At 42.3% G+C, this 14,319-nt stretch overlaps 1 protein-coding gene across 4 annotated transcripts in view; it reads right to left on the bottom strand.

Moving 5' to 3' along the window:
• The window catches only part of Kcnab1 (potassium voltage-gated channel subfamily A regulatory beta subunit 1), a 444,167-nt gene that overhangs the window by 6,074 nt on the left and 423,774 nt on the right, over positions 1 to 14,319 (bottom strand). For all 4 annotated transcript variants that reach the window (XM_004834500.4, XM_004834501.4, XM_087186405.1 and 1 more), the window contains exons 12-13: positions 8,980 to 9,100; positions 3,890 to 3,978 (exon numbers count right to left, since the gene is read on the bottom strand). In XM_004834500.4, the coding sequence (XP_004834557.1) occupies positions 3,890 to 3,978; positions 8,980 to 9,100 (210 nt within the window). The remainder of the gene's footprint in view (positions 1 to 3,889; positions 3,979 to 8,979; positions 9,101 to 14,319) is intronic.

Genomic DNA, 14,319 nt, shown 5'->3' with positions numbered 1-14,319 from the left:
GGAGTAGGCTTCTCTAGGGCCAGGATTTATTGTAGGAAGTGGGCCAAGGACACACATGACACTCTAAAGACAGGCACAAAGGCTGACTTTCTTGCTGGAAAAGTCTGACCCTGTGTGGCGACTGTGGTGAAATGCAATTATGATGACCAATTCTGAGATTTCAGCCTCACCCTTCCTTTGCTGCAGTCCTGCTGGCCACAGTGACCTTATCTCCACTCAAGTGCTATCCTTAGAAGGCTTAGGATTTGGCTGAATAGTGGAGCTACACAGCCTGGGCAGCGTTTGATTGCGGTGAAAGTTTTGCTATCTGAAGCTAAAGGAGGAGTTTGGTTTCCTACCAGCTCTGAGTCTCCGTGGGTCTAAACAGCCAATGTGTTATTTAAAAGTGAGATTGTAAAAATGAGACTGAAATTTGGAAACTAGATTTGGTGGAAGCTTTGGGTCTAAACTGGTCTAGCCTTGTCAAGAGAAAAAATTCATTACATCAAAATACATTTAAGGTAGAAAAGAGATTTTTTAAAACCCATAAAAGTACTTAAGTAATGGGCTGGAGATTTAGTTCAGTGGTTTCGCCGCCTGTCTTCAAAGTGCAAGGACCCAAGTTCAATTCCCGGTACCAAAAAAAAAAAAAGTGCTTAAGTAAAACTGAAAAATGTATAGTAAGGACAAAATGAAGAGGAGCCATACCTTCAGAGTTTTATCTGAAATCGCCCAGTTTTTAAAAATATTGGCAACAATTTTACATTTTAAGCTACTTAATAGGTCCATACTACCCCCCCCACTCCCCACCCCACCCCGCCCCATATCAGTTTTGGAACCTGGCTGGAAGTCATGGAGTGAGCAGAGGTTTGACTAGTGGTGCCTGGGCTGGTGGGGACTCAGGGGAGGCCTCCTTGAATTTAGTCACTGTGGATCTGTACTGTGAGGATAGAGTAGGGTTTTGCTAGGCAAGATTGGCCACTTGAGAGTCAGAGGATGGATCACTATATCTGGGGATTTGAGTGTCTGCTGGTGGCTGGAGATGAGGATTCTGTGGAGTTTGTGTGTGTGTGTGTGTGTGTGTGTGTGTGTGTGTGTGTTGTAGGACTAGGGGCAATAGGCTTAGATATGAAGGGCTTGGCTGCTGAAGAGCCTGGATTTCTCTGGGTAGGTGATGGGGAGCCTCAGAGACTTTGGAGGTTGGCATTGGAGGTGGGGATCCAGAGGCAATTCTGTTCACTTTTAGGTAGAAGTGGGAACAATGTGGACCTGTGCAGCCGGGCTGCCTGCAGCTGTGGTTTCTGTCCTCTTTCCCACCTATAGAGCATCTGATTTGTGTCCACCCCTCCAGCTTTTGCATGCCTCAGGCATAGTCTGTCCTTTGGAGCAGCTGCCTCCCCAGCCTGCTAGAAAATTCCTTACAAGGGTGGGCACTCTCCACTTTCCATTCTTCTGCAGCCAGTCCCACCAGTGCTGAGTGTGTGGAGATGGAGCCAAAAGGGAAAGCCCCCCAGGGTGGCAGCCTTGCTGCTTGAGTAATGTCCCTTTTCCCTTTCCCTTTCCCTGTGAGCATGAACGCCTCTTCCTTTACCAGCCAGAGCTTTGGTGGGGAGGAAATGCTTTCGGAAGATAAGTGACTCACTGTTGCCTCTTTTACGCCTTCCCCTGGCAGCATGACCTCCCCTGGGATGGGGCGATTACCCTGAATTAGCATAATAGGAAACCTACATTCCTCCCTCTTCCTGCCAAGCCATGTTTGTCTTTTCCAAACGTGTGAGATTGATTTACTTTCTCCACCTCCTTGTCCTAGCCTGCTGTCCTGACTTTCATTTTTGCTTTCCACGTGGCAGATCAAGTTATCGTTATTCAGTGGAAGCATGTCCCATCTCTCAAAGCCCTCCACAGAATTTCATACCCTGGAAATGTAATGTCCTGGGAGATCTGGTGCCTGCTCTCCACACCAGTGCATCCCCCGTTCCTTTCTTCTTGGCTTGCAACACATTGGCCACATTGGCTGGAGGCTGGCAGTGTCTGGGAAAAGCCCAGTTCCCTCCTGACTCAAGGCCTTTGTACTGTTCTTCCCGGTGCCTGGAATACACTCCTGGGCTTTTCAAATGTTGTGAGATGGATGTGAATAAATGGGAAGGCCTTGAAATAAACATCCCAGAGGGGCCTTTTGCAGACATCAATTTAAGTCTCCCATTTTTCCACTAGTCTATTACAGCAGCCTGTTTATTTACTTGGTAGCTCTTTCCACAACCTGAAATAATTTTGTGTGTTTATTTTTATCTATCTCCTGGTATATAAGCCTCTTGGAGTAGTTTTCTTTTGTCCTTTAGTATCACCAGTTCCTGATACATAGTAAGTAGGCTCTTAAAGATCTGTTGAATGAATTAAGGGATAGATTTCTTACTTGATTTTCTCAGCTAGCTCATGAGCAATTTGAAGGCAGGATCTTGTTCTTACTTATTGCAGTACTCCCACTGCCTATTTCTTGGTGCCAGACAGAATGAGTACTCTGAAAATATTAGTGAAATTATTAGATTGAATTTTAGTTCTTTTATGTACAAACTCTTCCTCTCTCCTGTCCTCACTGTGTAGGGCAGCTGTGTGGAGCAGCACATAGGAGGGAGCCTTCTCCATGAAGAAACAGGGACCCCACAGAATTCAGGAAGAATTGTGGGGCTGGGCAGAGTTCTTGGAAGCAGGGGGTTGGTGGTGCTTTACCCTGCTCTGTATCCCTAAGAAAAGTGTTGGTGGGAAGGGAGTCTACACCATTTATCCCCCAGCATATTCTGGGCTCTTATTTAAAAGGGCTTTTTTACACTGGGAGTTAAATTTGTCCCTACTTCTATTTAATCTCTTTCTCCTTTTAGGAGAGCTAACAATGCTGCTTGTTGCAGGAACAGGTGGATGGGGGAGAATCTGTGAGACAGTTCTGTTCCTCTGTGAGTAGGAAGGAAACAGATACTTGTCCTTGCCTGCTGCAGCATGTAGCAACTGGCTATTCCTATGGCCTTCGGTGGGGCTGAGAGGGGCAGGCTCCGGACTGAGATGTGGCCCTTGGGAAGAGGACTAGTCACAGCAGACATCAGCCTCCCCACTCTGCTTAGCTAGAACACCCAGGAACATCCCCTGGCTCCTGCTTGCCCCTCCTCTGCCTCGAGGCTCCCCACAGTGCTGCTGCTGGCTCTATTGAAAGCCAGGACCACAAGCCATCCTTGGTGGTAGGGTGGGAGAGTGGGATGGGCCTCCTGAATTTGCTTCTAGAGAGACAGGATCCAGGACATCCAAATAGAATTTTTGAGCCCATTCTTCTTAAAATAAAGCCAATATTAATTCAACAGTTATTTCTTGAGTGTTGACTAAGGGCCATATAGTATGCTAGAAACTAGAATTCAGTGGAGAAGCAGGGACAGGTCTCTGGTCTCAGAAGCCTTACAGTCTAGCAGAGGAGACAGGCAGTTAGACATTCACTGTCCTAAACGTTACGATGAGAAGGGGGAAGTAACAGGAAGCTAGGAGATGGGAAATGACGAGGGACTTGGCCCAAAGAAGGTTGGCAGTATCTGTGGAAGGAATAAATGACATGTACATATTGTCCTATTTCTATTAGATTTTAAGTAGGTGAGTAAGAAGGTTTTTATGGTCAGCCCGGGGAAGTCAGTTGCTAGGAGTAATATTGGAATGCACTGTCCTACAGAAATGAACCACTCTGAGAAATTAGCTTTGGGAACACTGCCTGTTAATAATACAGAGGACAACCCTGGATCTATAAACAAAGCTTTCTGTTGCTTCTTACGCCTTTGTTCCCCCACTCCCAGTACAGAGGTGGAGACATGTTAAAAGGCACCATGACATTCCCTGGTGTCATGGGAAAGAGCTGGCAGGAAAGAGCTGCAGTACTTGCCTGAATGGCACCGAGGTTTTCAATGAGTTGCTCGGGAGTGGATGATCCCAGGAGTACAGAACTCACGCCTTCATTTCTCAGGCACCAGGCTGGGAAGAGAGAACATAAGGTCGGCAGGTCAAAGCGCCTGTGGTTATTGGTTAGTGTATAAACACCAGGTATAGCTATGTTTGTTGCAGCCAAAATGTATTAACTTTTTTTGTGGAAAGTGCTCCCTGGGATTAAAAACCTGAGCAGCACCCCCTGGTGTGCAGGAGATGGATAGAATCTGCATTTGAATTACAGGTTTAGGGTTCTTATGCTTTCTGCTTGGGGCCTTGCCTTGGCTACTTGGCATTCAGTCCGGCTACTCACCCAAGAACACATCCTTATCTTGCTTTTCCATCTCATTCCTGGTCTTGCTTTTCCTCATCTGTTGTTTCAAAGACCTATAGACTTGATGTCTGGTTCCTTCATTTCCACCTGCCACCTCCTGTGTGGATTATCTAAATTACTCCCTCACCAACACTTAATCTTAATCCCTCACACCCCCTCTCCTGCTCTGGGGAACCAGGTGTGTTTTTTCCCCTCTTGCTCCTCCCCCTTCCTCCTCTCTCTTCTCTCTCTCTCTCTCTCTCTCTCTTTTTTGTACCTGGGATTGAACTCAGGTCCTTGCGCTTGTGCAGCAGGTGGTGAAACCACTGAGCTAAATCCCCGGCCCATCCTTTTTTTTTTAAAAGTAAAAACCTATTGGTACAATTTATGCACCCGCCCCCAAAAAAGTACTTTAAAAGTACTTAAATACTTTTATTTACCAACATTACCATTTTTAGTGTGTAATCATTTTATTTTTTTAACCTGGAATTGAACCCAGGGCCTTTGCACTCAGCTAAATCCCCAGATCTTTATTTTGAGACAAGATCCTGCTAGGTCACTAAGTTGTCCAAGCTGGGCTGGATACTTGCTATCCTCCTGTCTCAGCCTCCCAGAGAGCTGGAATTACCAGTGTGTGCTACCATGCCTGGCTACAACTACCACTATTTTTAATCCAGATTTAGAACATTTTTACCACTCTAGTAAGACCTGTCTTGCCTGTGAGTAGTTAATCCCTATTGCTACACTGGTCCTAGGAAACTGCTAATCTGCTTTTTGTCTCAAGATTTGTCTTTTCTGGACATTTCCTCTGAATGAAATCAAGCACCATGTGGTCTTTTGTATTTGGCTTCTTTCACTTAGTGTGCATAGTTTCTTCGTGTGGTAGCGAGTGTCAGTGGATTATTTTTTCATTGTTCACTGTGTGGGGTACACAGGGCCTACCTTTTGGGTGGTTCAGCCATCTTCTCCAGCCCTGCCACCACTGCCCTCATTCAGGTGCTCACCTTCTCTCTCCTGCATAACTGATTTTTCTACCTCTTTCTTAAGTTCCCCTCCGCTCCCGCATATAACTTCCTCACATCCATTGCAGTTTCTCTAAGTATAAATCTGATCATGTCACTTGCCTGGCTAAAAGTGCTTCAACTTGTGTATGACAGAAATCATTGTCCTATTAAATAAAATTCATTTCTTTTGCCCTAGCAAACATTGCTTTTTTTTTTTTTGTACCGGGGATTGAACTTGGGACCTTGTGCTTACGAGGCAGGCGGCAGAATCACTGAACTAAATCCCCGGCCCTTCAAACATTACTTTTTAATCTGCCTCTCCAGCATCATGGCTCCTTGCCTTGATTTTTGTGCTTTGGGAGTACATCCTCTTCATCCCCAAACATCTGGCTGCTTTTCCCTCCTCTGCCTCCTGGGGCACTTCACTCAAACTGTCCCCTTTGCCTGGAATGTGCTTTTTGCCTCTTCCCTTCCTTTGCCTCACTGATGTCTACGCATCCTCTGAGATTCCCAGGCCTATCGCCTTCTTCAGACTCCCAGGCTGGGCTGGATACCCCTACTCTTAATTCTCTAAACCTCCATCCCATTCTCAATATTGTAATACTGCCTGGGGCGCTGTCAGAGGCCTGAATCAGAGGCTTGACTATCTGTACTCATTCATTCCACTCTTCAAGAGTATGAGAGTAGTTAATCCTTTGCAGGTCCCTTGTTGGGGTATATTTGCCAGGCTGTGCCATAAAAATGGAAAAGTGAGTTTATTCAGTGTGGCCACATTGAGATGGCAGCCAGTCCACCCCCTTGAGCATGCAGAAGTACTCCAGTTTCTAGACTGGGTAGAACAAAAGCTAGGAAATAATGCATGTGTAGATTCGGTCTGGCTTTGGCCCACGCAGGGGCCCAGGAAATGTTGAAATGTTGAAGCCTCCTTGGCACCGGGTGGGTGGGGTGGGGTGGTGGTTTCTGCTCTCAGCATGAGGAAGCTGGAGGAATAGCTTATGTTAAAAAAAAGAAAGAAAATCCAGTTTTTACAGGACGATTTTTACTTCTAGGTTACACTATCTGTTTATTTTCTTGGCTTGCCCATTAGGCTGTGAGGTGTGGCTAATTTGCAGTTGGATCTCAGAAAACAGCCCAGTACTTGGCAAATAGGAGGTACTTATTAAATGTTTGTTGAATTAATATCACCATAGATGATTGATGTGTGCCCCTGGCATGTCTTCTGTCCCTGTTCGTTGAAGGCCTGCTGTCCAGTGATAACTCTTAAGCTGTTACCATGCTGGGGTCTTTTACAGCAATCCCTAGGTCTTTCCACATGGGTAAATAGTGCTCCACAAAGGCACCAATACAAGAGATCCAGGGCTTTTTTTGTTGTTTTCCAGCTGGGTCTCACTATGTATTTCAGGCTGGCCTTGAACTCACTCTGTAGTCCAGGCTGGTCTTGAACTTGCTGCGATTCTCCTTCAGCCCTTGAGAACTGGAATTACAGATGTGCACCACCACATCTGGTGAGATCCAGGGCTTTTTTATTCTCCTTCTTTCTTTTTCCTTTTTTCTCCCCCCCCCCCACTCTGTTTTTTGGTGTCTGCATTATTTCTTGCTTTGCACTTAGAACTCTTCTTGGCCTTAGTGGGAGTTCTGAATGTAACGTAGAGCTCCAGGCAGGTCACTGCCCCTGAACAACTTTGAAGTCAGTAGCAGCTGATCCTAGTGGGCTGCAGGGCACAGGAGAGCCTATTGGCTGATGCTAGAGGATTAACATCTCTCACTGAGGGTCACCTGCTAGCACAGCAGGAGTCCCTGTTCACTGCCCGTGGTGTGACGCTGGCTCCTGTGCAGGTATGTTACTTGGGGAGCCAGCACAGTCAGGCTGAAGTGGTTTGTTTCCTGCCCAAAACTCTCCTTTCTCCCACACCCTCCTTTCAGATCAAAGGTAATAGGGTGGAAATCATTTCCCTTTTGATTTTGAGAGTTCTGTGGTTAAAAACAAAACTATTTGTTTATAAAGAAAGAAGACAAAATGACAGGCAAGGAAGACACCTGGGGCATAGAAGGAGGAACTTAAACTCATCATCATTGCCACTTACTGAATACCTACTCTGCATATATAATTTCTCTTTACTAAACAAGTTTGTAAGATATATATTGTAATATCCATTTTCCATACAAGAAAATTTATGTGAAGTAAACTTGCTTTGGTCAATTAGCAGATTTTTTTTACTGTGTTTGTTAAAGCTGTAGGGATACTAATTGCATTAAATACATTCTTTGCTTTTTTTAAAGAAAAAAAGAAACAGTCACAAATATATCTTGATATATTTCTTCCCTTTAAAACCTCTTATTTCCATTTGTTTACGCTGTTAACTGCAACTAATATTTTTCTGACTTTGAGCCTCAGAAGAGTCAAGCTACCAACAAATATTTTGTTGAATTATTTTATTTGTATAGACCTTAGATGAACTTTTTATCTCATTGTATCACTGTATCTGATTTGCCCCAATTCCTAGTATTTCTTCATCTATAGGATTTTTTTCCCCTGGAATTGACACCTATTTTATTCTTTTTTATTTTTTGTTTTTTGAGACAGGGTCTCACTATGTAGTTCAGGCTGGCCTGGAGCTCATTATGTAGCCCAGGCTGGCCATGAACCAACTCATGGTGATCCTCCTGCCTCTGCCTCCCGAGTGCTGGGATTATATGCATGTGCCACTATGCTCAACTTATTCCTTTCTAAGTTGCTGTGTGAATTCCAGCAAATCCTCCGATGACATCTGTAAGACAGGTCTGCTGACAGTCTACACCTAATAGGATTGTTTTCATGACTAAGGAGACAAGATAGCATAAAGTGGTCATCACACAGCCTGGCAAATATGACCCAGCAAGGGAACTTAAAGTCTAAATGCTTTTCTGTCCCATATTTAGCCACTACCATACACCACTGTTGTATCTAACCTGAATTGAGATGTGATGTAGATGTAAAATACATTCTGGGTTTTAAAGACAGTATGACAAAGAATATAAAATATCGCAATTTGTTTAATATTTATTACATTTTGAAATAATATTTGGGGCATAGTATGTTAAATAAAATCCTTCATTAAAATTAATTTCATCGGTTTCCTTTTTACTTGTTTAATATAGTCACAAGGAAATTTGAAATTAAATATGTGGTTCATATTAGCGTCTAGTGGACAGTGCCAGAGCACATGGTTTTTAGTTAGCAGTGACCATGACTTTTCATGGATACAGCAGCATGCGAAGAGCAATTTTCATGGCCCTAAGTTGTTTCTAAGCAAAGCTTATCCTCCAGGATCAACTTTCCATGTGAAGTGCCCTTGGCTTTTGTCACAGCGTTTCTCAGCCTCTCATTAACCCTGGCTTAGCTTCAACAGGATTGGAAACCAGAGCCAGGAGAAATGAGTGTCACTACACAGTTCACCTCTGATATTTGTGGAGAAATGTGTGTGTTTTCATGGACATGTTCTTATTTAAACTATGTTGAAAGGTAGAGGGGAAAGAAGTAAGAAAATTGTTCTGGAATATATAGAAAATTCTGGAAAACCTTGAATGACTCACTTTATGTTACATTTACCAGGAATGTATGTTTCTGAGATCAGTCTGTCCCTACTGTAGACATTTTATCATGACAGAGATGTAGATTAATATAGAAAACTGAACAGTCTGTGATCTCAGCAAAATTACAACCATCTCTGCCAACCCCCAGAATTTTCTTACCAACAGCTAGCTGAGGTAGTGTGCATCCTAGACGCTCAGCAATTGGAGAAAGGTCTTTTAGCTTGTTTTGCTGTTTTCTCCCTTCTTCACTTACAATTCTTTCTTTCAACCACTGGTAGCACTACAAGTAAGAATAAAAATAACATTTAGATGTTAATGTCTGTCAAGGATATGGTGTCCAAAATTGTCAATTTAATAAAATGTAAGAACCTCAGGATGAATTCCTAAGTCTTCTTGATTCTGTTATGTTTTGTAGTGGGAAGGATGCTTATATCTTCATGCAAAGAAATGTTCACATAGTCTTGCTCCTTGTTTATTTGTTTAAAACAGATAGCTTTTGGTTAATATTCACCATTGAAATTAATCAGTATGCACAGAGTCCTTAAAACCCCGACACATATAGTCAGTTATACCCTAATTTACCAAGTGGAGAAATTAGAGTAATATTTGTTACTGGAATAGCTTAGGTTTTTTTGACGGGGGTGGATTTTCATTTTACCAAAATCTATTATGTTTCCTTTTTGCTAAGAAATCTGGGTGCCAAGCTTTCTGCTCACAGTAAGCCGTTATCTTACATTCTTGTTATAAGTATCTTTTCTCTCTTGCCTTCAATTCACACCTAATGTCATATTCTACTTATAATGAGGATTTATTGTAGACTTCCTCAACTTCTTTCTAGAAGCAGACATTATATGGCTGTTAAGTACATTTTTAAAAATTAAACTGAACAAAGAATTTTTGAAATATGTACTACCTACTGAAATTTAGGAAATGCAGCCAAGGAAACTATTCTTTAAACCTAAGGGAAGAGACTGACCCTGAAGTGTAGGCTATAAAGTGAGTCTAATTTCCTAAATACAGAGAGAAAAATTGTTCAGTGCATCTCAATGCCCTACTTTCCAGCAAGCTTTGTGCTTACTATAAAAGAGGAAATAACAGTCTCTTCTGTAGCACCAAGTAGCAACACCCAAAGGGAAAGAATATTTGTAAGAATGTTAGTGTTTCTTAGGGAAATCAATTTTAAAAAACTCTAACACTATGTGGCAACATGGACTTTCTCTGTTGCTTGTGTGGTGACATAATTGCCACCACAGATCTGTACCTTCCCAAAGGCCACAGGCAGCTCTGCCATTGGCAGTGGGCCATAGGCACTCCACCCACATGATTTCCATTGCCTGCTGGCTTTTGTTTTTTAAATATTTTTTCATCATCCAAAGAGAGAATTTCCAAAGAAAAGGGTAATCACAATGTTTTATTGCGATTTTTGGAATTATTTTGCAGATTTGAAAAAGAGAAGGGCAAGCCGCCCCAGTTCTGTCTGCCTCCTAGATCTCAAAGGCTTGTGGTCTGGCTCCTCACTTGGAAGTTTGCTTGGGGAAATAGCCAAGAATTTTCCCAGCCTATGATCTGTGAAGCTTTGACTTATTCCAGAGGAATAAGTCTAGCACATCTCTCTGAAGATGACAGCTGGTGCCAGTGCTGATGGGGTGGACAGTTGTGATCAGGACCCAGGCAGCCTTCCTGGGCCATGGTACTGCCTATGTCAGAGAGCCCCGAACTTGCTCTTGCTCTTCTCCATGGGAAAAACATCATCAATCCTCACATAAATTTCATAACATCTTTCAGGGGGCCAATATCTCTGAATGTTATTCAAACAAAAAAAAAATTGAAAGCTAATGAAAAATGCTCTTGAATAATTGTTTTTTATTACAACTAGGACACTTTCTGAGGTTTCAATATATACTACACCAAATGGTATATATCCAAAGAATGTCTGATTTAGCCAGGCACGGTGGCGTACACCTGTAATCCTAGGACTCAGGTGGCTGAGGCAGGAGGATTGCTGCAAGTTCAATGCCAGCCTGAACTACATACCAAGACCCTGTCTCAAAAGAACAAAAACAACACAAACAAAAAAGAGTAGCTGATTTATTAATCTCATTGAACTCTGAACTCTTCCATTTTTGAAATAATACATGCAAAACATTCTTTTTCTTAGGGTTGGGGTATGATATATATATGTGTGTGTGTATATACTTGTATATATGTTTATGTGTCACAAATACACATACCATATTGTGGGACAGACATCCAAAAGTAACAAACATCAAACATTCATTCATTTTTATTGCCTCCCTCTCTCTCCATCCTCAATCTCATTGTTGCTTTAAGCAGTGCAATATATAAGGAGTTAGGGCTTTAAAAAAATTAGATGCAGAGTGTTATACTGCTTTCCCCATACCAAGGGGAACAAAAGTGTTTTAGAAATAAGTGCCTAAAACTGGGAAAATGCTAGCAGATAGAAGAGATGAGGCTTAATTAAACTATTAATCAAATATGGAAGCAATCAACATCTTTAGCCCTGACCCTGTAGCTGGTCCAGGGGAGGGGCTTAGTGACGGAGGAGTCTCTAAGTAGGGGACACCAGGGTAAAGAGAAATCTCTTCAGTTTTTCAGACAGAGCATGGACAACCCCTCCTCAGTGTGACTTTTCTAGCTGACCTACTGGGGTCCTAATGGGTCCACAGTGCTGGTGGACTCCATGTTGTTTCATAACTCACCTTTCCCGTGTCTGTCTCTCTAATAAATCCCTGAACTATTCCTTGAGAGTCAAGACTGTCCTATTCATCCCTATAGTCCTAGCAGAGTCCAGTGCTAAATAATTGATCAGTAGGTATTTGTCAGAGAATCAATTAAATGAGCTTCCCCCCTACATATTAGTGAGCTATTACTTTTGTACATAAGTCACAAAATTATCTACATTTTCCTAATGCTATTTCTTTGCCCTCTCCCAAATACTGTAGCCGTTATCTAGGTGTCCCATCTTATAGGTAGCAGTATCAAGATGGAACTAGTCTGTGAGACTTTTTCTGAAGTCTCTAATAGCTGCTAGTTAGTCCTTGATTGGAATTCAAGCAGAAAGTACAAGGTGTGATCAAAATATATAGTGAATGTAAACAATTTTTACCCTAGACACATTGCCATGAATCTCCCTCAAAATACTCTTCCTCACTTTAAGCATTCTTATCCTATCATTCTTGCCATTTTCTGAAGCAATTTGGAAGTCCTCTTTCATGAGTGTCTATGAGGTGTGATTAAAAAATACAGGAAATGTGCTGCTAGTGTCTAGTAAGATGCTACTGCAGTAAACCTGGTGAGAAATGATGAAGATCTAAATAAAGGCATAGCAGAGGAGAACCTACTCATGGCATGGCAGAGAGGAAGCAGAGAGAAGTGAAAGGAGGAGGTGAGATGGGTAATATAACCTTCCTGGTCATACCCACAGAGACCCATCTCTTCATACCAGGCCCTATCTCCTGATGGGAAGTCTGCTATAGCACCCTCATAAGCCAGTCACTTCCCAAAGGGCCTGTGTATGATCACTTGAAGCTTCAGGCAGACACCTAGATATAAACCATAACATTCTTCCCTGGACCCCCAGAGACTAATGCATGCCTCTTTATGCAAAATGCATATAATGCATTCTAAGAGTTTTAATAGTTCTAACACTGCTGAAATGGCCAAGTCCAAAGTCTCCTCTGAGACCTAAGGCAAATTCTTAGGTTTAAGCCTCTATAAAAAATAAAAAAGAAGTTAAATACTGCCAACATACAATGGCACAGGTTAGACATTCCCATTCCAAAACAGAGGAAAAGGGATAGAAACCTATAGGACCAAAGCAAGACCAAAACCCAGCAGGATGAACACTAAATCTTGTAGCTCTGTGTCCAGCACTTGGGGCAAGTTTTGAGAGATTTGAACTCCAAAAGGATTGGGCAGTCCCAACTCAAGGCATTGCTGGTGGTTGCTGCCCTCATGGCTTTTCTCTTGGGCTGACTTTGCTCACTCCCTCTGACTTTCCTCAGATGACTTCTTTAAATTCCTGGGGTTTCCACTGCACTTTTAGCTTCACTCTCACATCTTCCCCTACTGCCCTCTTACAGACACACTGCCTAGCCTCCAAGGCTGTCTTCTAAAGTTTGGGTGGAAACCTCCATGATCCCACAACTCTTGCATTCTGTATGCCTGTAAAGCCAACATCATGTGGATGATGCCAAGTTCTGCCTCTGGCTTCACAAGTAGCCAGGCCCTTTTACATCATGGCTGCAGGGGCCTCTGAGTACTTGGATGACTGAGCATTGTGAATGGAATCCCAGGAAGCCAGTTTCCTAGGTGGCCTCCAGGAGGGTGCCTTGGGGCTCTCTTCTCAAAGCAGTCTTTCACTTTTCCACCCTGGAGTCTGCAAAGGACTATTCCCATGCCCTCAAGGTAACCTTTCGAGTGTCCAGATATAAAGTATTTATTCTATTTAATGCTAACCTTTTTCAGCAACCAAGCTCTCCTTTGCTCCAACTTTGCAAGCCTCAACTCTATTAGAGCTTCCTTCCTTTATAAACAGCTTTCCTTTCTAAAACTCAAACATTTTAAAATAATTCAGCTGTGCCATTTGCTCTTGGTTCTTAATGTAGAACTGGCTAAAAACTCTCAACAGTACCCATGCCACAGCCTCAATATTCGGCTGCCTTGAAATTTCCTCTGCCAGATTGATTAGTTCCCCTCCTTTCATCTCAGTCTCCTGCAAAGTCTCAGGACGTGAGCAAAATGTAGATATTTTGCTTGTACCTTCTTTTTCTTTCTCCTTTTGCTAGTGCATTTATGAAAGTGTTTTCAGCTGTTAGGAAGCTTTTACTCAGACAGTCATGGAGGTTAGATAATAATACACTCACTCTAAATATAGCATAGCTATTTGTTGTAAAACAAACAAACAAACAAAAAAACACCTGGTTTTGTAGGGAAACAAAGATGTCTTTAGGAAAGATAATTAACCAAAAGCCAGGAAACATCTAACATCAACATTATTTATTAGGAATTTATGGTCTTGAATTGTTATTTAATGTCTTTATGCTCTAGTGTCTGCATCTGGAAAAGGCTGAGAATATACGAGGCAGTATTTTGAATTTTTCAGAAAGCCTGTGAAAGATTGTGCAGATGGGCCTCAACAATGGTTTGATCTAGAATTTTTTTTTTTACTTTATGATGGTGTGAAAGTATACTTATACAACTTCTGTTTTTCATTCTCAGTACAGTATTCTATAAGTTACATGAACTATCCAACACGTTAGTATGAAATAGTCTTTGATGATTTTTGTCAGATTGTAGGCTAATGTGTTTTGAGCACATTTAAGGTAGGTTACGCTGAACTATGGTGTTCTTGTAGGTTTGGTGTATTAAGTGAGTTTTTTGACTTAGCATATTTTCAAATTACAATTGGTTTATCAGACTTGAACCCCACTGTTAGACAAGGAATACCTGTATAGCAATTTAGCTTAGCTATAATTG

Source organism: Heterocephalus glaber, unplaced genomic scaffold (genome assembly GCF_053883595.1).
Source record: "Heterocephalus glaber isolate CG9 unplaced genomic scaffold, H.glaber_assembly_v1.0 deba00001504, whole genome shotgun sequence".
Lineage (NCBI taxonomy): Eukaryota > Metazoa > Chordata > Mammalia > Rodentia > Bathyergidae > Heterocephalus > Heterocephalus glaber.
The sequence above is the reverse complement of the archived record's forward strand: the minus strand, read 5'-3'. Positions and strand labels throughout refer to the sequence as shown.